Source organism: Saimiri boliviensis, chromosome 21 (assembly GCF_048565385.1).
Source record: "Saimiri boliviensis isolate mSaiBol1 chromosome 21, mSaiBol1.pri, whole genome shotgun sequence".
Lineage (NCBI taxonomy): Eukaryota > Metazoa > Chordata > Mammalia > Primates > Cebidae > Saimiri > Saimiri boliviensis.
In genome coordinates, this window is record NC_133469.1 from 1,689,040 (window position 1) to 1,712,991 (window position 23,952).

The 23,952-nt window shown below is 54.0% G+C and overlaps 1 protein-coding gene across 2 annotated transcripts in view; it reads right to left on the reverse strand.

The window, feature by feature from the left end:
* The window catches only part of CYB5R3 (cytochrome b5 reductase 3), a 49,922-nt gene that overhangs the window by 16,063 nt on the left and 9,907 nt on the right, over positions 1–23,952 (reverse strand). Inside the window, exon 2 of one of the 2 annotated variants that reach the window (XM_074391063.1) lies at positions 18,025–18,149. Coding sequence is in view for 1 of the 2 variants with exons in the window: in XM_039463247.2 (XP_039319181.1) it covers positions 11,617–11,637 (21 nt within the window). In the remaining variant the exon portion in view is untranslated. Of the gene's footprint in view, positions 1–11,616; positions 11,716–18,024; positions 18,150–23,952 lie in introns of those variants that run through there. The other variant, XM_039463247.2, reaches the window with a different exon arrangement.

Consider the following 23,952-nt stretch of genomic DNA (forward strand, 5'->3'; position numbering starts at 1 on the left):
CCTAGGCTGCAGTGCGATAGCACAATCCTGGCTCACCGCAACCTCTGCCTCCCGGGTTCAAGTGATTCTCCTGCCTCAGCCTCCCGAGTAGTTGGGATTACAGGCATATGCCATCACACCTGGCTAATTTTGTATTTTTAGTAGAGTCGGGGTTTCTCCATGCTGGTCAGGCTGGTCTTGAACTCCCGACCTCAGGTAATCCACCCACCTCAGCCTCCCCAAGTGTTGGGATTACAGGCGTGAGCCGCCGCGCCTGGCCAGTAAAATTAACCTTGAGCATGATATATTTGTGCTCCATCTGTCTCTTCCTTCCTTTAGTCAACTTCCCTGGTCTTATTAAGTGATGTCAAGTTCTAGCTCGATTTAGACAAACAGACAAATAATTACCCCCAACTCAGAATCTATCTGAAAGGCCTACACTGACCAAATGGCTCTATGGTACCTTTAAATCCAGTCCTGCCGGGCACGATGGCTTACACCTGTAATCTCAGCAGTTTGGGAGGCAGAGGCAGGCGGATCACCTGAGGTCAGGAGTTCAAGACCAGCCTGACCAACATGGAGAAACCCCATCTCTACTAAAAATACAAAATTAGCTGGGGGTGGTGGTGCATGCCTGTAATCCCAGCTACTCGGGAGGCTGAGGCATGAGAATCACTTGAACCCAGGAGGTGGAAGTTGCGATGAACTGAGATCACGCCACTGCACTCCAGTCCGGGCAACAAGAGCAAAACTCCATCTCCAAAAGAGAAAAATTCAGTCCCTTGGGGCCACTGGGACTGAAGCTCTCCTCTTTGGTCTCCCACAGAGCAAACTAGAACAAGCCACTGAAGTTGGGTAAACTGAGCCACTTCCCACGAATGACATCCATGAGTGTTACCGAGCCCTGGGATTGTGCCATCAGGTATAAGGGGGAGTGAAGCACTGAGCCAGGCACTGGGAAGCTCACTGGCAGTGTGACCCCAAGAAAGTCCCTTCCCCTCTCAGCCAGACTGGACCAGGTGATCTGCAAGGCCCCCAGAGCTGAGACTCTACTGCTCAGATCACCAAGGCCAGCAGCCTGCAGGATGCTAACACCACACAGGCATGGCCCTCGAAGCAACCCATGCAGTAGGCACTGAACACCACTTCACAGATGAGGAAATGGCCCAGAAAGGCAAAGCGACTCACCCAGTCACACAGCTGGCAGGTGGGAAGCCGACCCGGAGTCCACCCACTCCTCAAAACATGCTGGGAAACCTCAGGCCCAGCTGACCCTGCCACATGACCCTGAGGGGCTGTTCCTTCCCAGCGCCTACCCCTCACATCTCAGCCTCACAAAGGCCCTAAAACGGGGGCCGGGCATAGCGGCTCACACCTGTAATCCCAATACTCTGAGAGGCCAAGGCAGGCATACAGTGTGAGCCCAGGAGTTCAAGACCAGCCTGGACAACATGGTGAAACTCCGTCTCTAGAAAAAATAGAAAAAGTTAGCCAGTTGTGGTGGCACTCACCCACGGTCCCAGCTACTCGAGTGGCAGAGGCAGGAGAACTGCTTGAGCCCAGGAGTTTGAGACCAGCCTGGGCAACATGGCGAAACTCTGTCTCTATTTAAAAAAAAACAAAACCCTAAAAGTTGGTTAGAAAACCTGAATCCCTGGTGGAGCGCAGTGGCTCATGCCTGTAATCCCAGCTACTCAGGTGGCTGAGGCAGGAAAATCGCTTCAATCTGGGAGAAGGAGGTTGCAGTGAGCCAAGATGGCACCAAAGCACTCTAGCCTGGGTGACAGAGCAAGATTCCATATCCAAAAAAAGAAAAGGGGGCCGGGCGCGGTGGCTCAAGCCTGTAATCCCAGCACTTTGGGAGGCCGAGGCGGGTGGATCACAAGGTCAAGAGATCGAGACCAGCCTGGTCAACATGGTGAAACCCCGTCTCTACTAAAAATACAAAAAATTAGCTGGGCATGGTGGTGTGTGCCTGTAATCCCAGCTACTCAGGAGGCTGAAGCAGGAGAATTGCCTGAACCCAGGAGGCAGAGGTTGCGGTGAGCCGAGATCGTGCCATTGCACTCCAGCCTGGCTTAACAAGAGCGAAACTCCGTCTCAAAAAAAAAAAAAAAAAAAAAAAAAAAAAGGGGCCAGGCATGGTAGATCACACCTATAATCCCAGCACTCTGGGAGGCCAAGGTAGCTGGATCACTTGAGGTCAGGAATTCAAGATCGGCCTGGCCAACAAGGTGAAACCCTGTCTCTACCAAAAACACAAAAATTAGCCAGGTGTGGTGGCGGGTGCCTGTAATCCCAGCTATTTGGGAGGCTGGAGCAGGAGAATCGCCTGAACCTGGGAGGCAGAGGTTGCAGTGAGCTGAGATCGTGCCACTACACTCTATCCTAGGTGACAGAGCAAGACTCGTCTCAAAAAAAAGGGGGGGGGGCGGGGTGGTGGCTCACGTCTATAATCTCAGCACTTTAGGAGGCTGAGGCGGGTAGATCACCTGAGTTCAGGAGATCGAGACCAACCTGACCAACATGGAGAAATCCTGTCTCTACTAAAAAATGCAAAAAAGTAGCTGGGCGTGGTGGCAGGTGCCCATAATCCCAGCTACTCAGGAGGCTGAGACAGGAGAATCACTTGAACCTGCGAGGTGGACGTTGTAGTGAGCAGAGATCACACCACTGCACTCCAGCCTGGGTCACAGAGTGAAACTCCACATCAAAAAATAAATAAATAAATACAAATACAAAAATTAGCCAGGTGTGGTGGTAGATGCCTGTAATCTCAGCTACTAAGGAGGCTGAGGCATGAGAATCACTCGGACCCAGGAGGCAGAGGTTGCGGTGAGCTGAGATTACACCACTTCACTCCTGCCTGGGAGAAGGAGCAAGACTTCGTCTCAAAAACCTCCCCACCCCGCAAAAGACACAAAAACTGCTGACAGCCTCTGGGAGCTGATGGAGGTAGAAGGATCCTCCCCCACAGCACGGAGGGAGCAAAGCCCTGCCCTGCTGACACCTGGATCTCAGACTTCTGGCCTCCAGAACTGCAAGAGAATAAGGTTCTGTTGTCTTCAGCTGCCCGGGGTGCGGAAAATTTGTTATGGCAGCCCTGGTAAACTAGCACAAAGGCCAAAGAGACAGAATGACTGACTCCAGCACGTGGAGTGATCACTCCCAGCGATTAGCACCGGGCCAGAAAAAAATTGTTACAAAGGACAATACTGAGACAAATGATGAAATCTGGCCAGGTGGCCAACATGGTGAAACCCCGTCTCTACTAAAACTCCAAAAATTAGCTGGGTGTGGTGGCACATGTCTGTAACCCCAGCTACTTGGGGGGCTGAGACAGGAGAATCGCTTCAACCCAGGAGGCGGAGGTTGCAGTGAGCCTAGATCACGCCACTGCACTCCAGCCTGGGCATGATCTAGTTCACTGCAACCCTGCCTCCCCGGCTCAATGAACTTTCCTGCCTCAGCCTCCGGAGTAGCTGGGATTACAGGCACCTGCTGCCACGCACAGCTAATTTTTGATGAGTAGAGACGGGGTTTCACCAGGTTAGCCAGGCTGGTCTCGATCTTCTGACCTCAGGTGATCTGCCCACCTCAGCCTCCTGCAGTGCTGGCGTGAGCCACCTTGCCTGGCCAGTTTTTGTATTTTTAGTAGATCCAGGGTTTCACCACATTGGCCAGGCTGGTCACGAACTCCTGACCTCAAATGATCCGCCCGCCTTGGCCTCCCACAGTGCTGGCCTTTTCAACTGCACAGGTCAGCCCCTAACCCCCGTGTCATTCAAGCATCCACTGAATGTACACGCATACATGTAGTGTCTGGTCTATCTAATATACACTAGATACTTGCTATATAGAGAGAAATATGCAAATGCAGCGAATGATAACATCAGGCCCATCTGGGTAAAGCGTACATAAGAGCTTTGTTATTTTTTTTGTCAGGGTCTCACTTTGTCACCAAGGCTGGACTGCAGAGGTGTCATGCTGGCTCACTGCAGCCTTGACCTCTTATACTCAAGCAGTCCTCCAACCTCACTCCCCAAAGTCACTGGGGCTACAGGCATGTGCCACCAGGCCTTGCTAATTGTTTTGTATTTTGTGTAGAGACGCGATTTCACCATGGTGCCCAGGCTAGTCTCAGACTCCTGAGCTCAAGTGATGGGTCAGCCTCAGTCTTCCAAGTGCTAGAATTACAGGTGTTAAGCCACCGTGTCCAGCCCATAAAAGCTCTCTTACAGTAACTTTGAAATTACTTCAAAATAAAAAGTGTGTGAAGTCCATACTCGTGGTTCAACCAGAGAGGCTGAGAACCCAAAGTTCACAGAAAACACAGGCTCTCAGGGGAGCTTTGCACTGCCTGTTTACACAACATCAAGGTATCCCTCCCCAGCTATAGTTCTCTTGGTCAACGTGCTCCTGCGTTCTCTTCTTATTATTACCCTACAAGTTCCCTTTTCACCTTGACTGCCAGGAAGCTCAGAAACAAATTCCCTGCACGTGTGCATGTGCAGGTTGCTCTGCTTCCTTTGTGGGATCTGCTATGGGCCTCTTGAGGTAGTGTATCCTGCAGAACACAGACTACAAGTGCTCCTGCTCCAACCAGGCACAGGTAAGATGCTCCTTACCTCTCAAGGCCTAGCCCCACTGCCCCTCCCCTTCTGGAACCCTACCAGGACTCCGTACTCTCCAACAACTCTGGAAGGGTGCTCTGGAGGAATGCTGTGTCCTGTTTGTAGAAGGCAAGGGCCACTGCCCGGCCCATCTCTCTCTCAGGAGCTATGACATGAGATGAGGGGGCGCCCACGTCATGTAGGGGCCTACAACCTGGGAAGTGCCAGCCACACTCAGGAGCTTTCCCTACCACCCTCCTGGGGCCTCTAACACCTGAGAGGTGGAATAGCCAAGTGAAAGAAGGGCAGGGGTGCTACAACCTCACGCCAGGCCCTAACTGGCCTAGCAGCTCCAAGCTGCCCGGCTACATTTACAGGCCCTTTATTGGACTCAAAACAGAATGCCTCCCTCCCAGGCAGGGCCTCCACGCTGGGTGCAGCTGAGGCCACTCTCCATGGGGCCCTTGGTATTTGGCCCATGGGTCTAAAGGAAAGGCTGTGGGTGCCTAGCCCACCCCCTCCCCATGCCCAGCGCCACCCAGCTCAGGTCTCTGGCCACCACCCATTTAATCAGCATGGCCCAGGTGTGTCACCCATCCCAGGCCTCCTTTAAGGCCCTGGCTGGCAGCCAGGTGGACTTGGGTTAGAGACCAGGGTTTGAGTCCCAGCTCAGGACGGCGAGAGAGTCGATTCACCTCCCCGGGCCCACCTGGAGGATGAACAGGGTGGGAGGGAGGAGGCACACAGCGGCCAAAGCCCTTGGGCTGGCACTGCTCCGAGTAGGGCCGTGGGTTTCCCGGGACATTCCCCACCTCAACCCTAGGCTGCAGGCAGTGATCAGCAGCAGCACACGTGAAACCAAGGCCAGGAAAGGGGAGTGACCTGCCCCGAGTTACACCAAAGCCGGCCCTCCAAGCACGTGACACTGTTAACTGTCCCTCAGATAGATTAAGTGATTAGCCAAGGTCATGCAGCCACACAGGGTGAGCCAGGATTGGACTCCAGGCCCGTCTAGCCCAAAGCCCTGCTCTTCCCAGGGCAGGTGCCCTCTCTGTGCTCCAGTCACAGAGCCCACAGTCCAAGTCTAATATCCTACCTCCCACAGTGAGGCATGAGCACCTGCCTCCAGCGCCAGGGGCCCCAAACCAACAGGTGGCTCCACTCCCTCCTCAAATACCCACTATAGCTCCCCACTGCCTACCTGAAGGCACCCTCTCTATGGCCCCAACTCTGGACTCAGCTCTTCCCAGCTCTCTGCTCTCTCAACATCAAGCTCACCTTGCTTTAGGTATTTGCCTCTCTCTCTTCTCAGCCCTAAATGCCCTTCCACTGCGCTCATCCAACCAGCAAACTCCTATTCATCCATCAGAGCCCAAATCATCCGTCAGAGCTCAAACATCAAATCTTCCTGAATGAGCCCTTCCCTTGCTAACCAGAGCCTTTGGTAACTTTTCGCAGCCCCTGGTCCCCTCTGGAATCTCCCTGGGGTGAGGGCCATTCCGACGATTCCTGTGCTATGGACTCCTCCGTCAGTCCCAGAAACCACACCCATGGGGAACCGGGTCTAGGGGAAAAGTTGGCTCAAGTTACATTTGCAGGAAATGACCATTGTCGGGAGCCCTGGAAACGAACTCGAATGGCATGAGGAGCTGGAGCTGAGCTTGGTGCTCCCTGGAGTTCTCGTTTCCCAGCACAGCTGTGTCAGTGCACAGCCCAGCTCAAGGCCCCTGGGAGGGCAGCTGGCTTCACAGGCTGCCAGCCACCTTCCCCCATTTCCTCCCTGGCCCTCCCACAGTGGTGCAAGGTAGGAACAACCATGTTGCCCATGTGGCAGATGAGGGGACAAACGCAGCTCGGGGAGCCCCAGCGTGGAGCCTGGGCTTTAGTTTCTGATTTTCCATTGGTATCCCACATCCCTCACTTGCCCTAAACCTAAACTGACAGACGTGAGCCTAGGCGGGGGTGCTGGGCCAAGAAAAAGACACCTGTGTGTTAGCAGTCCCGACAGCAAGTCCCCGAATGCGGGCCTCCGCCCTTGCACAGACCTTCCTCCAACCCCAGGCGCCAGCTCCGCATGAATATCCAGAGGTGGCCCTGGAGTAGACCCTGGGATCTGTCATCACCACTGTATCCCCAACACTCCACGCAGAAAGCACTCAAGAAATATTCACGGAGGCGGACATGGTGGCTCACCCCTGTAATCCAAGCACTTCGGAGGCCAAGGTGGGCGGATCACCTGAGGTCGGGAGTTCAAGACCAGCCTGACCAACATGGTGAAACCCCATCTTGAAAAAAAAAGAAAGAAATATTCATGGAATGAATTTGTGACGGGACAACAGACTCCCGCCCTTCCGGTCTTTTTATTTTGTTTAGAAGTTTCCAGAACCAAGACAAGAGCCCAGACTCCTGGGTGAAGGCAGGGCACAGCCTATCCTGTTTGTCAGAAAACGTCACTTGCCCTCCAAGAGCACAGGCCTCAGAGGTGGGCTTAAGATCCAGCTGCAGGTGGTTTCCAGTCCTGTTCCCCACCCAGAGAGGACGCATGCAGCTCCCAGGGCTGAGCTGGGAGTCAGGCACTGCTCAGAAGGCCCGGCTCGCTGTGGGCAGCGGATGAGTGTCAGGGGCCTTCTTTCCAGTGTCCGCTCCCAACAACAGGGGCTGCCGGAGCCAGGATCCTGTCACCTCCTACCGTCCTCAAGCCTGGTCCTGACTCTTCCCACTTCAGGTAAGGAAACCAAGCCTCAGGGGACAGACCAGAGCCTGGGGCCACCTCCTGGCCACGAAAGAGAGGGGATGGGTTTTTTTTTTTTTTTTTTTTTTTTTAATCTGAGATGCAGTCTTGCTCTGTTGCCAGGCTGGAGTGCAGTAACATGACCTCAGCTCACCCCAACCTCCACCTCCCGGGTTCAAGCAATTCACCTGCCCCAGCCTCCCGAGTAGCTGGGATCACAGGCATGCGCCACCACGGCCAGCTAACTTTTTGTATTTTTAGTAGAGATGGGGTTTCACCATGTTGGCCAGGATGGTCACAATCTCCTGATTTATTTTTATTTATTTATTAATTTTAAATGAGTCTTGCTCTGTTGCTCTGGATAGAGTGCAGTGGCGTGATCTCGGCTCACTGCAACCTCCACATCCCAGGTTCAGGTAATTCTCTGCCTCAGCCTCCCAAGTAGCTGGGATTACAGGCGCCTGCCACCGCCACCAAACCCAGCTAATTTTTGTATTTTTAGTAGAGACAGGGTTTCACCATTTTGGCCAGACTGGTCTTGAACTCTTGACCTCGTGATGGGGTGGGCTGTTTGCTTGCTTTAGATTTAAAAGCACTTAATGCATAGCATATAGATAACAGGGCAAAAGCTGAGAGGTACAGGTCGCGTGGCTGAGCGCCAGGCCTGAGCAACCACCTCCCGGTTCAGGCCTAGCCTCTGAAGTTCATTCCCATCCATATCATTTTGATTGCCAGTAAGATAGTAATTTGTCATCCGCAATAGTTACAGTAACAGAGAAATGCACACTATGTATCAAATAGTAAGGAAATGAAGCCAACTGGAACACAGTGTGGCAATGCACAAGCAGAGTAACATTACTTTGCCCAGTAAATGCTTCAGTTCCAGGGGTGGGCTTTTTATAGGTAAAAGCTCTTTTCTGGGGAGGCAGCGAAGGGCAGACCATCACTATCCATCAATCATTTAGTCCACAAACCCCAGTGGGCACTCAGGTGGCAGGTCCCATGCCCAATGCAGGGGACACAAGCCAGGAGGCCCCACCCGAGTTCAAGCCATATGGGGGAGACAGATGCTGGCAGAGAAGGTGCACCACGGGCAGGAGCAGTGGAGGGGCAAAGTGTTCACCTCCTGAAAGCTACCGGCCCTGCCAGCCTCACACGGTGGGATGTACTCTCTTTCCACCAGCATGGGTTGGAATGGGCTCTGCCCCAACCTCCATCACCGGCACCACCCCCACCTCCACCAGCAGTGGGCCAAGTAAACAGGAGGCAGATGGCTAAGCCCAAGGTCCCGCCGCTGTGCCTCCTCAGTTGTGCTGTGTGCACACTTACACACACACACACACACACACACACAGATATCACCTCACTCCAGCCACCCTGGGGGCCCAGGAGACGGCTGCCTCCCAGGCCCTCACCTAATGCCCATAAGCCATGCTCTGCCCCACCAGGGAATCCACCACCCTCAGCTCTCCTTGCCTCTAATAACATAGAGTGGAAGAGGGACGTGGCGTGCCAGAGTTTTAAGGAGCCCCCACCTCCCCCACCATACTGAGGGGCTGCATAGCTCTGCTCCCTGCTCTTAGAATGCCCTGCTCAGCTGCCCACCTCTGGAATTCCCCACTGGGACCCTGGCCTCCACTCTGCCCAGGCCAGGTTTGGGGTGGGCAGAGAGAGCTGCCAGGACCCCCAACCTGGCAGGCCCAGTTCTCCCCAGGTGCCAGCTCCCTGCCCTGGAGCTTAGACAAGCCAGTCAGGTGACTTGCTTACCTGTCCCCCCCGCCACCGCCCGCCAGCGGTCCCACCAGAATCTGAGCAGCACCTCCCTCCTAGTCCTGTTCTAAGTGGGAGGAAGTGGGTGGGGGTGCAGGAAGTCCTGCAGTGGGGGGCTCTGGCTGGGCTGGGAACTGTGAGGGAAGGGAACCCAGGAGGAGGAGCAGCTGGACACAGAGCTGGGATCTGGGCCGCCAACTAAGCATGGGGCTGCCAGGGACAGCAGGAAAGCCCAGCAGACTCTACCTGTCAGTCCATCAGGGTCGCTGAGCCCTCACGGCAGGGCAGGGAGACAGGGAACCACAGTCCAGGATGGCAGGCCAAGCCCTAGCGTTCCCCCAGAGTGGCTGGCAGAGTCCAGGGCCAAACCCAGGCCTGGATCCCCCAAAGTGTCGGGGGAGGCCTACCACAGGGCCTGCATGTCCCAGATAAGACACCTAGTGCACCAGGCCCCCAGCCAGCCTCCTGCAGACTGTAGGGAGCCCTTGAGCCAGGAGGCCTGGCTCAGAGTGTGCTGGGGACATTCTGGGCCAAGCGGGGATCCCAGCAGCACCCACAAAGGAAATCCCCACCTGACTCCCAGACAGAGCTCTGCCCCTCACAGAGGACGGCTCAGCCATTCAACAGAAATGTATGGAATGAGGCCAGGCACAGTGGTTCACACCTGTAATCCCAGCACTTTGGTGGTGGGGGGGGGGAGGGGGGGGCCAAGGCAGAAGGATCACTTGAGCTCAGGAGTTTGTGACGAGCCTGGGCAACATAGTAAGATCTTACCGCTATTAAAAATCCAAAAAATTAGGCCAGGCATGGTGGCTCACTCCCAGCACTTTGGGAGGCTGAGGTAGGTGGATCACCTGAGGTCAGGAGTTCCAGACCAGACTGGCAAACATTGTGAAGCTCTATGTGTACTACAAGTACAAAAATCAGCTGGGTGTGGTGGTGAGTGCATATTAATCCCAGCTACTTGGGAGGCTGAGGCAGGAGAATCGCCTGAGGCCAGGAAGTGGAGGTTGTGGTGAGCTGAGATCACGCCACTGCACTCCAATCTGGGTGACAGAGTAAGACACCGTCTCAAAAACAAAAAAATCAGCTGGAGATGTTGGTGCATGCCTACAGTCCCAGCTACTCAGGAGGCTGAGGTAGAAGGATCACTTACTGTACCCAAGAGGTTGAGACTACAGTGAGCTATGACTGGGCCAGTGCACTACAGTCTGGGTGAGAGATTCTGTCTCAAAAAGAAAAAAACAAAAAGAAATGCATGCAGCAGCCAGGTGCTGAGCACACCGTGGCCATAAATCCAAGCCCCAGCTGGGAGGTTAGGCACACCACCAAAAACAGCAGGGAAGAGTGGGGTGGAGACCAGGGGACGCTCTAGCGACACAGGACATTTCAACAAAAAAGGAGGCAGGTGCTTTCTGGGGAAAAATGGGCAGGTTGCTGCATGGAGGCTCGAGTGGTGCCCACGGGTTCTCGTGGTGCCCACTCGAGGTCTGAACATCCTTGAGTTCTGGATTGCGCCACACTTTACTGAACCACCACCAAAACCAAGAGGCCTTTTGCCTGGCTCCCCAAGGAGGAGCCTCCGACGCCTGAGGGAGGACCCAGGTGCCCTCCAGGTGGCAGATGCCAGGTATGGAGATGAAGGAGTGCAGGGCTGATTCCTCCTGTGCCAGCCTCCCCATGCCCATCAGGTCAGTTGACTGGGGAGCTGCCCTCTGCAGCTGCAGCCTCCATGTGAGCACACAAACACAAGCCTGCAGCCCCATAAGGGTCCACTTTTGAGAAACTGGAGAGAGGTGGCCTGACGGGAAGGGAAAGTGTCTGCAGGCCAGCGCAGAAGTGACAGCAGCAGAGTGGACTTTGAAACCCCACGGAGCTGGCTCCCTAAGGCGGGGGCGCTGTCGCACTGTGACCAAGCCCCACTTGCAAACGGAGAGCGCGCAGCGCTGACACCACAGCGTGAGGTCCCCAGCGAAGCTTGCAGGGTGAGCGGGGGCCCGGCCTTGCCGGCAGCCGGGCCCACTGCGCACGGGGAGGGCGCCCCGGTGTCATCGGGTTTCTGTTCCTCGTCGCTCGAACGTGCAAAACCCTCTGACCCAGTCCCAGTGGCCACGCGCATCCTGCCGCTCACACTTGCACCGCAGCACACGCCCCACGCCCGCCCTGCACACCCGCCGTCACACTCGCGGCCGCGTGGACTCGCCCTCTGAGGCCGCACTCACACGCTCGCTCACGCTCGCTCACACCCGCGGGTCCCCCCGGCGGCCAGGGCGGGGCCCGGGCGCCGCCACATGCCGGGCTCCGGCGCGCCCCACCCCGGGCAGGAGGACCCGGGCCGCGCCCGGGCCGGGGAGGGGTGGGGCGGGGCGGGGCGCGCAGGCGGAGGGGTGGGTGCGGCCGGGCGCGGTGGGGGTGGGTGCGGCCGGGGTCGCGCGCTCCCTCCCGCAGGCCGGCGCGCCCCCTCGCCGCCGGGCCCCCGTCCCTCGCGACGCCCCGCGGCCCCGGCGCCCCCTCCCCGCCTACCGTGCTCAGCTGGGCCCCCATGACGGCCCCGCGCTGCGCTCGCTCCGCCGCCGCCGCCGACACCGCCGCGCCCCGGCCAGCGTCACCCCGAGCAGGGGCGGGGCCGAGGGGCGTGGGGGGCGGGGCCGAGGGGCGTGGGGGCGGGGGCCGAGGGCGTGGGGGCGGGGCCGAGGGCGTGGGGGCGGGGCCGAGGGGCGGAGGCGGGGCCGGGGCGGGGCGGGGGCGGGGGCGGGGAACCGGGGCGCTCGGAGCTCCCCGGCCTTTTTGGGCCTCGTTTGCCGCCGTAAAGGAAGCAAGATGGCGCCTCCCAGACGGGAGCGAGGAGGAGAGGCCTCGGGGCCCGCCCGGCCCGGCCTGGGCCTGCGGCTGCTCAGCGCGGCCCTGCCCCGGGCCTGCGAGCTTGCAGTTCCCTGCGCAGCCCCGTCGGGCCGGCCCGTGCTGACCGCTCACGTCCCAGGTCGGACGCCGCGGCCTCCGCGCCCTGCGGTCCCACTCAGCCCAGCGCCTCCTGCGTGTTTCCCCCACTCCCACGCATCCCAGTGGGCGGAGGGCAGGGCCCTGTCTGATTTGAAGTCCCTTACGTGCCAGGAGCCTACAGTAGGTGCTAAATAAATACTTTCAACAGCAGCAACAGGGCCTCAGTCTTGCCCAGGCTGGAATGCAGGAGCCTGATCACAGCTCACTTTAGCCTCCATTTCCCAGGCTCAGGCGTTCCTCCTGCCGCAACCTCCTGAGTAGCAAGGGCTACAGGCAGGTGCACCACGTCCAGCTAATTTTTTTTTTTTTTTTTTTTTTTTGAGACGGGGTTTCGCTCTTGTTACCCAGGCTGGAGTGCAATGGCGCGATCTCGGCTCACCGCAACCTCCGCCTCCTGGGTTCAGGCAATTCTCCTGCCTCAGCCTCCCGAGTAGCTGGGATTACAGGCACGCGCCACCATGCCCAGCTAATTTTTTGTATTTTTAGTAGAGACGGGGTTTCACCATGTTGATCGGGATGGTCTCGATCTCTTGACCTCGTGATCCACCCGCCTCGGCCTCCCAGAGTGCTGGGATTACAGGCGTGAGCCACCGCGCCTGGCCATTTTTGTATTTTTTGTAGAGATGGCCAGGCTGGTCTGGAACTCTTGGGTTCAAGTGATCCTTCCACCTCGGCCTCCCAAAGTGCCGGGATGACAGGCATAAGCCATGACAACCACCCAAAGTATTTGTTGAATGGGTGAATTTGACAGACAGTGGGCACCTTCTCCTGCTTTATTTTCCTTCTTACACCCGAATTAATGATGATTATCATGGCTCTGAACATGATTAGAGTGTCTTCTCCTTGTGAAATTTTTTGTTTGTTCATTTTTGGTTTTGAGATAGGGTCTCACTCTGTTGCCCAGGCTGGAGTGCACTACTATCATTACAGCTCACTGCAGCCTCGACCTCCCAGGGCTCAGATGATCCCCTCACCTCAGACTCCCAAGTAGCTGCAACTACAGGCACGCACCAGCATGCACCAGCACGCCCAAATAGTTTGTTGGTGGTGGTGGTGGTAAAGATGGGGTTTTGCCATGTTGCCCTACCTGGTCTTGAACCTCTGGGCGCAAGTGATCCTCCCACCTCAGCCTCCCAAAGTGCTGGGATTACAGGTGTAAGACTCCAACGCCTGGCTTCCTTGTGAAATGTGGAGGTGATGAAGCTGGCTGTCCCCCTTCAATCACCCCTGAGTTTTAAAGAATTCCCACACATGACTTTTCCTGGAAAGACTTATGGCCTAAGGGCATAAAGTAAACAAAACTTATATACTGTTTAGGTTAAGGCTGTAAATGCTAAGCCCAGCAAACAATCCTACAAAACCAGAATTGGGGTGGAATCTATTTTTCTGTCTTGTAAGGCCATTTATTTTTGAGACGGAGTCTTGCTCCGTTCTGACGGGTGCTGTGTCCCGCACTGCACAAGTGTTCAAAGACCTAAGAGGGAACTGTGGGGTATAAAGAAGGACACACAGGGCCGGGTTCGGTGGCTCAAGCCTGTAATCCCAGCACTTTGGGAGGCCGAGGCGGGTGGATCACGAGGTCAAGAGATCGAGACCATCCCGGTCAACATGGTGAAACCCCGTCTCTACTAAAAATACAAAAAATTAGCTGGGCATGGTGAGGCGTGCCTGTAATCCCAGCTACTCAGGAGGCTGAGGCAGGAGAATTGCCTGAACTCAGGAGGCAGAGGTTGCGGTGAGCCGATATCGTGCCGTTGCACTCGAGCCTGGGCAACAAGAGCGAAACTCCGTCTCAAAAAAAAAAAAAAAGAAAGATAACGCTGGGCCAGGCGGTCCAAAAAGCTGATGATGTAAATCTCTTAGGCCCCGACCTGCCTCAGAGTACTTTATTTTATATTTTTACAAAGTATATAGCAGAGGGAGGGTGCAGTTACTTAGAACATTGTGTGATTATAATTCTCACACTTTAGCTAACATACTTCAGCTAACAACTATCTTGCAGCAAGATCAGTGCGAGCTGGTTATCTTCTTCTAGGCCTCTCTGCTCTTCTCTGAGACATACACATTCCCTATCATGGTTTCACTTCTCTGGAGTTCACTCAAAGTTCACGGCAGCCTTGCTGCTGATTCCCCCAGAGGGGGTGGGCTACTCTGGCTCTCTACACTCTGTCACCCAGGCTAGAGTGAAATGGCTTGATCTTCGCTCACTACAATCTCCGGCTCCCAGGTTCAAGTGATTCTCCTGCCTCAGCCTCCCAAGTAGCTGGGATTACAGGTGCGTGCCTGTCCAGCTAATTTTTTGTATTTTTAGTAGAGATGGGATATCATCATGTTGGCCAGGCTGATCTCCAACTTCTGACCTGAAGTGATCTGCCCACCTCTGCCTCCCAAAGTGCTGGGATTACAGGCATCAGCCATGGCGCCCAGCCTTAGGTAATCTTTTAAAGACAAAGGGAACTCCTGATCTCATGATCTGCCCCCCTTGGCCTTTCAAAGTGTTGGGATTATAGGCATGAACCACTACACCCAGCCCATCATTTAAATTATTATATATATTTGTTGGCTTAGTGTGGTAGCCAAGGCAGGTGGATCACTTGAGGCCAGGAGTTTGATACCAGCCTGGCCAACATGGTGAAACACTGTCTCTACTAAAAAATATAAAAATTAGCTGGGCATGGTGGCTCATGCCTGTAATACCAGCACTTTGGGAGGTCGAGGCGGGCAGATCACCAGGTCAGGAGTTCTCTTTGTCTTTAAAACATTCCCTAAGGCCAGGTGCCATGGCTCATGCCAATAATCCCAGCACTTTGGGAGGCCGAGGCAGGCAGATCGCCTAAGATGGGGGGTTCGAGACCAGCCTGGCCAACATAGAGAAACCCTGTCTCTCCTAAAAATACAAAGTTAGCCGGGCATGGTGGCACATGCCTGTCATCCTAGCTACTCAAGAGGCTGAGGCAGGAGAATCACTTTAATCTGGGAGGCAGAGGTTGTGATGAGCCCAGATCATATCATTGCACTCCAGCCTGGGCAACAAGAGCAAAACTCTGTCTCAAAAAAAAAAAAAAAAAAAAAAATGTCCTTTTTTCTCTGAACCCTCCTTTTTACCCTGAGGTCTGATCCTGCCTGCACCCAGGGAGTTGGGGCTATCTCCCCAGTGTAGTCAGCAGAGCATGCTGAGGGAAGCTAGGGGTTCATTTTCTTAGGAAAGGGAGGGGTAGGTTTCTCCCCTGAACCCCATGGGAGCTGCTCACCTCTTGCAAGGTGCTAACTGTGGGGCAGCCCAGGGGAGCAGGGCTAGGAAACGGGAATGACACTGAATGATGCCACCTTACTGTTCTTGGGGGTCCTCAGACCCAGGGCTGCGGCCTTGTGTTTGCAGTCAGCAAGCTTGGGTTTGGCCAGCCCCGCTGTGGCTCACGGAGTGGCCATGGGCCAAGACCTTTCCTTCTCAGGGTCCTGTCTGGGAGAGGGTGGGCTGACTGTGAGGTCTTTAAATCCCTTTCTGCTTCTGATGTTTTATATTTATTCTCCCACAGACCTGTTTTGGAAAAATAGTTAATGTACAGAGTAGTTGCAAGAACAGTATAAATACAACAATCAGATTCCCCAGTGTTTATCATTTCAGCTCTTTCTCTCTCTCTCTGCTTTTCTATCTCCCTATCTCTCCATTTGGTTTGGTGAACCGTGTGACAATTAGTTGCAGATACTTGACCCTTTACCCCTAAACACTTTCCCATGCTTCTCCTACGTTGTCACATCGTGTGATCATTGAATTCAAGAAACGTGACATGCACATGATGCTGCAATCTGTCCATCTTCCCATTTACCCCATGACAGCCTCTCCAGCTGTTCTTTTTTTTTCTGATCCAGGTTCTACTCGCAGATCAAGCATTGCACTTACTTGGAAAGTCTCTTTAGCCTCCTTTACTCTGGAGACAGATGGGATCGGGAGGTACAGGTGTGTGATGTCGGCTTGCCCCACTGTTGGTGGTGCCTGCCAGGCCTCCCCGTTGTAAGATAACCTTTCACTTTAATAGCCTGTGAATGCCCTGATCCCCAGTAGACTTCCTGTAATACTTTCTGCATCTATCCAGGATCCCGGCCTGAATCAATTATCATTGAAGTGGTTTAACCGGTTTACAAACTGCTTTGGGGGAGGAAAAAAAAAAGACCCCTGTCCTGTTCCCTCAAAGTCTTACTGTGAGCTAAAGAACAGAAACTCCCTACAAACCCCTTTTCCTTCCAGCATGTTGCTGAGGATCCCTGACCCACCCCACTCAGGAGTTTGATCCTTGGGAAAGGCTGGCAGGTAGACAGAACAGAGAAACAGTCATTTTCTAGAGGAGGAAAGTGAGGCCCAAGAGAGAGCAGAATGTCTGCCAGGTGCAGTGTCTCAGGTCTCTAATCCCAGCACTTTGGCAGGCCAAGACGGGTGTATTGTCTGAGGTCAGGAGTTTGAGACCAGCCTGGCTAACATGGTGAAAACCTATCTCTACTAAAAATACAAAAAAATTAGGCCAGGCGTGGTGGCTCATGCCTGTAATCCAAGTACTTTGGAGGCCAAGGTGGGTGGATCACCTGAGGTTGGGAGTTCAAGAGCAGCCTGATCAACATGGTGAAACCTCATCTTTATTTAAAAAAAAAAAAAAAAAGCTGGGTGTGGTGGTGCTCGCCTGCAGTCCCAGCTACCTGGGAGGCTGAGGCAGGAGAACTGCTTCAACCCTCGAGGTGGCGGCTGCAGTGAACTGAGATCGCACCACTGCACTCCAGCCTGGGAGACAGAGGGAGACTCAGTCTCTAAATAAATAAATAGAGAGCAGAGAGTCAGGAGGGTACTGGAGGAACTCCCCAGGAGTCTCGGAGCTCCAGCCCTTCCATGCCCAAGAGGGCAGTTTGGGAAGGAGGCTCCCAGGCAGATTCAAGGGCGCAGTTTTGGGCAGGGGTTGGAGTTGTCCCACCCAGGCAGTCCCGTAACTCCCTGGCAGGAGTACAGGAACTGGGTTGCCAGATTGAGTGCATAAAAACACAGGGCACATAGTTAAATCTGAATTTCAGATAAACAAAGAATCATGTTTTAGTATAAGCATGTCCTGAATATTGCTCAGAACATAACTTTTTTTTTTTTTTTTTTTGAGATGGACTCGTCTCTTGCAGGCACCACCAGCCTTAGTAACAGGCACTTCAGCAACTCCCAAACATGTTTGGTGACCAGGTATAGGATGAGAATTTGGCAAGGAGGGTGAGGGGCCCCAATTCTGGGTGGGTATCTGGACCAAGGAGGGGAGGGAGCCAGAGGACATGCTGTCAACCCAAGGAGTGGGGACCAGCAGGAGCACCTGGCATTGCACAGGTCCCAGGAGGTACGGGGAAAATGCCATTCCATTTCCAGCCAGGAGGATGCTCCCAGGGTCCACACCAGTGAAAGAACACGGACACGGGAGCTGTTCTCACCACCGGAACTCCTCCCTACCTGCCTGCCAGGTGCCTGAGTACCTGCTGGGTTCCTCTCCAGGCTTCCCCTGCCCGGAGTTACATGCTTCCCCGATCAGGGTGTTTGTCCCCAAACCGGTTTGTGTCTGTTGAGCTGTGTGGCAACCCTGAATGTAACTAAGTGTTGTGTAAGTTGCTCAAACACGAGCACCAACAGAAAAGTTACGGGAGTTTCTGTGAAATAAACTTGAATCCCATGGAAAAGCTTGATAAAGGCAAGCTGCCTTACAAAAACGCCTGCAAACAGGTGAGATGATGGCTGAATATTCCAAATCTGGAAGGGCTCTGCACGTGAGTGTCTTCTAAGCCTCTGAGGGCTCTAGCTCCACATTGGGAAGCCAAGCCTGGAAGCTGCTGCCCTCTGGGCATGGGTCAGGCAGCAAGCATGATGCAGCCTGCAATCGGTGGCCCAGCCTGCCAGGAGAGATTGGGGGTGCTCACCAACAGAATCACAAAGAATGTCGTCCAGCGGTGGTTCACACCTGTAATTCCAGCACTTTGGGAGGCCAAGGCGGGCGGATCATCAGGTCAGAAGATTGAGACCATCCTGGCTAACACAGCGAAACCTGGTCAATAGTAGAAATACAAAAAATTAGCTGGGTGTGGTGGCACGCGCCTATAGTCCCAGATACTCAGGAGGCTGAGGCAGGAGAATCAACTGAACCTCGGAGGTGTAGGCTGCAGTGAGTTGAGATTACGCACTGCACTCCAGGCTGGGCAACAGAGCGAGACTCTGTCTCAAAAAAAAAAAGAAAAAAAGAAAAAAAAAAACTCCACTTACACAAGTTAAAGCAAACTGCGGTAAAAGAAGTTTAAGGAGAGAGGGCCGGGCGTGGTGGCTCACGCCTGTAATCCAAACACTTTGGAGGCCAAGGTGGGTGGATCGCCTGAAGTCGGAAGTTCAAGACCAGCCTGACCAACATGGTGAAACCCCATCTTAAAAAAAAAAAAAGAAAAAAGAAGTTTAAGGAGAAAAAGAAAACAATTTATTTTTAAAATTATTTTTATTTGGGCCAGGTGCAGTGGCTCATGCCTATAATCCCATTACTCATTACCTATGGTCCTCTCATGCAACTAATAAATAACACCCAGAAGTCAGTTGTGCAGGACAAAAGAGCTCTGGCTGGGCACAGTAGCTCATGCCTTTGGGAGGCTGAGGCAGGGGGATCACTTGAGCCCAGTAGCTCGAGACCAGCCCTGGCAACATAGCAAGACTTCATTTGTTAAAAGGAAAAAAAAAAATAAAGCCGGGCAACGTGGTTCATACCTGTAATCCCAGCACTTTGGAAGGTTTAGGAGGGTGATCCGGTTTAGGAGGGTGGATCACCTGAGATCAGGAGTTTGAGACCAGCCTGACCAACATGGTAAAATCCCCGTCTCTACTAAACATACAAAAATTAGCCTGGTGTGGTGGCGTGACTATGTAATCCCAGCTACTCAGGAGGCTGAGGCAGGAGAATCCCCTGAACCCAGGAGGCGGAGGTTGCAGTGAGCTGAGATCGCGGCACTGCACTCCAGCCTGGGCGTCAGAGGGAGACTCCGTCAGCAAGAAAGAAAAAAGGAACAGGAAAGGAAAGCGAAAAAGGAGGAAAGGAGGAAAGAGAAGGAAAGAAAAAGAAAAGAGAGAGGAAGAAGGAAAGTGAGCCGCACAGGCTCTGGTGTCAGATGCTCAGATGGACGGGGTTCTAATCCCAGCCTCCCTGTCCTCTAGCAGCGTGGCCTTGGGTACAGCACATGGCTGGAGTGTGGAGGATGATGCCCAAGCCTCTGGGTCTCAGCTCCCGCCTCCACAGAGGAGGCCCTGCAGACGGCTGTGTTAAGGCGTCCCCACAAGTGGAAAACAAATATCACTTGCCAGAAATAGAAAGTAATCACAAAGACAAGCACTGCGGAAATAACGTAATTCAATTCTAACCAGACCCCAGTCTACTGCTGGCCAGAGGCCTACGCCTGGGCCTTCTCTTCCCTGGGTCTAAAGGCTGGAAAGAGACTTGTAAAGGCAAGGATTTTCCAGGCCCAGCCCCAGGGGGCCACACCGACACCATGGGCGTGGGAAAGCCTTGCCTGGTGAACCCGGAAGTCCCTGACACAGAGGCTGCTGGGCTTGCAGCCTAAAGCCCCCTCCCCACCCCGTCCCGGCAGCTCAGGCAGGTTTTCCCCCAGGCACGTCCATCTGGGTCAATTAGAACCTTGTCACTGAGGGTTCTTGGCCAGTTTCTTGGATCTGGTTAGCAGAAAGCCAATTCTGTGGTGACCTAATGCTGAGAACGCCCGCACAGAGGACCCAACCGCAGCGTCCCTGTCCCCCAGAGCCCTGACGTGTCTGAACACTCGCCTTCTGCCCCCGCGGGAGCCCTGTGCACTCCCTCACCCCATGCCCTGCACAGAGGCTGCCCTGGACACCATTCAGGGCCTGCCCTCAGGGAGCTGAAGATCCTGGGACTCCGGCCCACAGGAGTGGACAGATGGGCAGTGTCAACACCAAGGAGGGAGCACCCCGGGAGGCCACTGGGCCAGGTTCAGAGAGGAGACGGGGTCCCAGGAGGAGCTGGGGGGATGGGAGAGGCGAGGTGAGCATGGCAGGGCCTGGCCGGCCAGGCGAGGCGCCAGCAAGGTGCCAGGCTGCCCAGGGCTAGAGTTGGCGTGGGTGGGGGAGGCCAGCCAAAGATGGCACCTGGGGTGGTGGTCTGCCCAGGCTGGGTGGGCGGAGAGGAGATGTAGGTGGAGAAGGCTGTGAGCTTGGCTTTGGGAGGCAGGAGGGGGCCGTGGGGCCTCCTCAGCCAGCTGCAGCCCTGACCCCCCTTTGCTTCAAGAGCAGCAAGTGGCCACCGGCGCCCTCAGGTGGTTAACTTGAGAATGACCGAAAACACTGGAAAGAGGCAGGATCTTCACTTCCCCTGTGGGGCGAAGTCACCTCACCAGGCGGCCTCTGGCGACTCATCGGAATCTGGCCTCCAGCCCTTACCTGATCCAGGACTTCAGACAGGGCACTCGACATCTCAGTTTTGTCATATGTAAAACGGGGCTTACGCCGGGTGCAGCAATTTGGGAGGCCGAAATAGGAGGATCGTTTGAGCTCAGGAGTTTGAGTCCACCCTGGCCAGCACAGCAAGACCCCATCTCTACAAGAACTCAAGGAAAGTCAGCCAGGCATGGTGTGGTATGCCTGCAGTCTCAGCTATTTGTGAGGCTGAGGCAAGAGGATCTCTTGAGCCCGGGAGGTGGAGCCTTCAGAGAGCTGTGATCTCACCACTGCACTCCAGCCTGAGCAACAGGGCAAGACCCTGTTTCAAAAATAACAGTAATAAGACCAGGAGCAGTGGTTCACGCCTGTAATCCCAGCACATTGGGAAGCCGAGGCAGACAGATCACCTGAGGTCAGGAGTTCGAGACCAGCCTGGCCAACATGGAGAAACCCCATCTCTATGAAAAAATACAAAAAAATTAGGCAGGCGTTGTGGCGGGTACCTGTAATCCCAGCTACTTGAGAGGCTGAGGCAAGAGAATTGCTTGAACCCGGTAGTCGGAGGTTGCAGTGGGCTGAAATTGCGCCATTGCACTCCAGCCTGGGCAACAGAGTGAGACTCCATCTCAAAAAAAAAAAAAAAAAAAAAAAAAAATATATATATATATATATATATATATATATATATATATATATAGTAACAATAACAAAATAAAATGGGGTTCAATCCTAGAAAGACCTCAGATGATTGCAGGTGACTCCCCATCCCTACATCATTTGTTTTTCACTGGTGTGGCCAACTGGTGACAGAATGACACAGCCACCCAGTGACTTATATGATGTCAGAAGCTGGGTGCAGTGGCTCGCGCCTGTAATCTCAGCTTTAGGAGGCCTAGGCAGGAGGATCACTTGATCGCAGGAGTTTGAGGCCAGCCTAGCCAACATAGACACATGTCTACAAAACATAAAAAAATAGCCAGGCATGTTAGCGCACACACCTGTGGTGCCAGCTACTGAGGCAGGAGGATCCCTTGAGCCCAGAAGCCAGAGGCTGCAGTGAGCCCTGATTGCACCAATGTTCTCAGCCTGGGTGACAGAGGGAGACTCTGTTTCAAAAAAGACAAAAACCAAAAAACCCCAAACACAGTTAAACTATAGATTAAGTTCCTTCCAAAGTTAGTTCGGCCTACACCCAGGAATGAACAAAGAAACCTCGGAGGTTAGAGGCAAGATGGAGTCAGTCAGGTCAGTTCTCTTTCTCTGTTATAATTTTCTCACTGTTACAATTTTTGCAAAAGCCGTTTCACTTTCTTTTTTTTTTTTTGAGATGGAGTTTCGCTCTTGTTACCCAGGCTGGAGTGCAATGGCGCGATCTCGGCTCACCGCAACCTCCGCCTCCTGGGTTCAGGCAATTCTCCTGCCTCAGCCTCCTGAGTAGCTGGGATTACAGGCACGCGCCACCATGCCCAGCTCATTCTTTGTATTTTTAGTAGAGACGGGGTTTCACCATGTTGACCAGGACGGTCTTGATCTCTTGACCTCGTGATCCACCCGCCTCGGCCTCCCAAAGTGCTGGGATTACAGGCTTGAGCCACCGCGCCCGGCCTCACTTTCTTTTCTTTTCTTTTTTTTTTTTTTTTTCAGATGGAGTTTCGGTCTTGTTACCCAGGCTGGAGTGCAACGGCATGATCTTGGCTCACTGCCACCTCCACCTCCTGGGTTCAAGCAATTCTCCTGCCTCAGCCTCCCGAGTAGCTAGGATTACAGGCGCATGCCACCACGCCCAGCTAATTTTTGTATTTTTAATAGAGACGGAGTTTCACCATGTTCACCAGGATAGTCTCAATCTCCTGACCTTGCGATCTGCCTGCCTCGGCCTCCCAAAGTGCTGGGATTACAGTTCTGAGCCACTGTGCTTAGCCTATTTTTTTTTTTTTTTTGAGACAGTTTCACTCTTGTTGACCAGGCTGGAGTGCAATGGCATGATCTTGGCTCACCGCAACCTCTGCCTCCCAGGTTCAAGGGATTCTCCTGCCTCAGCCTCCCAAGTATCTGGGATTACAGGCATGTGCCACCACATCTGGCTAATTTTGTATTTTTAGTAGAGACGGGGTTCCTTCATGTTGGTCGGGCTGGTCTTGAACTCCCAACCTCAAGTGATCCACCCGCCTCAGCCTCCCAAAGTGCCGGGATTACAGGCGTGAGCCACCACACCTGGCCTCAACCGTTTCAGTTCCATCTGAGCCCAGATGCATTAGAACCCCGGCCTCCTGTCATGCCCACCTTAGATCCACCCCTTTGCAACCATGCCTCCACCCTGACACCCTGTGTGCTCACCCCTCCTCCCTCAAGCCTGGTTGAGGACTTCTTCCCGCCCCCCTGAGCTTGCAGCAGGGCACTCCAGGAGCAGCAAGCCACATACTCTCGGGTCTGGATGAGTCGTGCCTCCCCCACCACTAGGCCTGTAGCCCTCAATAAATCTTGGCCAGAGAGACAGTAGGTATAAAGACCTTGCCAACTGGGCACAGTGGCTCACGCCCATAATCCCAGCACTTCGGGAAGCCAAGGTGGGTGGATTACCTGAGGTCAGGAGTTCGAGACTAGGCTGGCCAACATGGTAAAACCTCATCTCTACTAAAAACACAAAAATTAGCCAGGCACAGTGGTGTGCACCTGTAATCCCAGGTACTCGAGAGGCTGAGGCGGGAGAATCACTTGAACCCAAGAGGTGGAGGTTGCAGCCAGCTGAGATCGTGCCACTGCACTCCTGCCTGAGCAACAGAGCCAGACTCCACCTCAAAAATAAAAAAAAAAAGAAAAAAAAGAAAAGACCTTGCCAAGCGGCAGGCATCTAGAATTTTTCTTCCACTTTCCCTCTGAGAGCAGGGCTGGTTAATGTTGTTTCTCTGTGTTGGCACCACAGACTTGCATGGCCAGGGCTTCCAGGATGCTCCCGAGTGTCCCCAGCTGTGTCTGACTCTGTCTGCCCATGTTCCTGCCACTGGAAACAGTCAAAGACGTCATAAGGTTTCCTTTTGAAGGAGTAATCTATTCAGATGGTAAAAAAATTGCAACAGTCTGGGTCCTGTGGCCCACGCCTGTAGCCCCAGCACTTTCAGAGGCCAAAAGGGAGGGATCTTGAGCTCACTAGTTCAACACCAGCCTGGGCAATATAGCAAGACCCTATCTGTATTAAAAAAAAAAAAAAAAAAAAGGCCGGGCGCGGTGGCTCAAGCTTGTAATCCCAGCACTTTGGGAGGCCGAGGCGGGTGGATCACAAGGTCGAGAGATCGAGACCATCCTGGCCAACTTGGTGAAACCCCGTCTCTACTAAAAATACAAAAAATTAGCTGGGCATGGTGGCATGTGCCTGTAATCCCAGCTACTCAGGAGGCTGAGGCAGG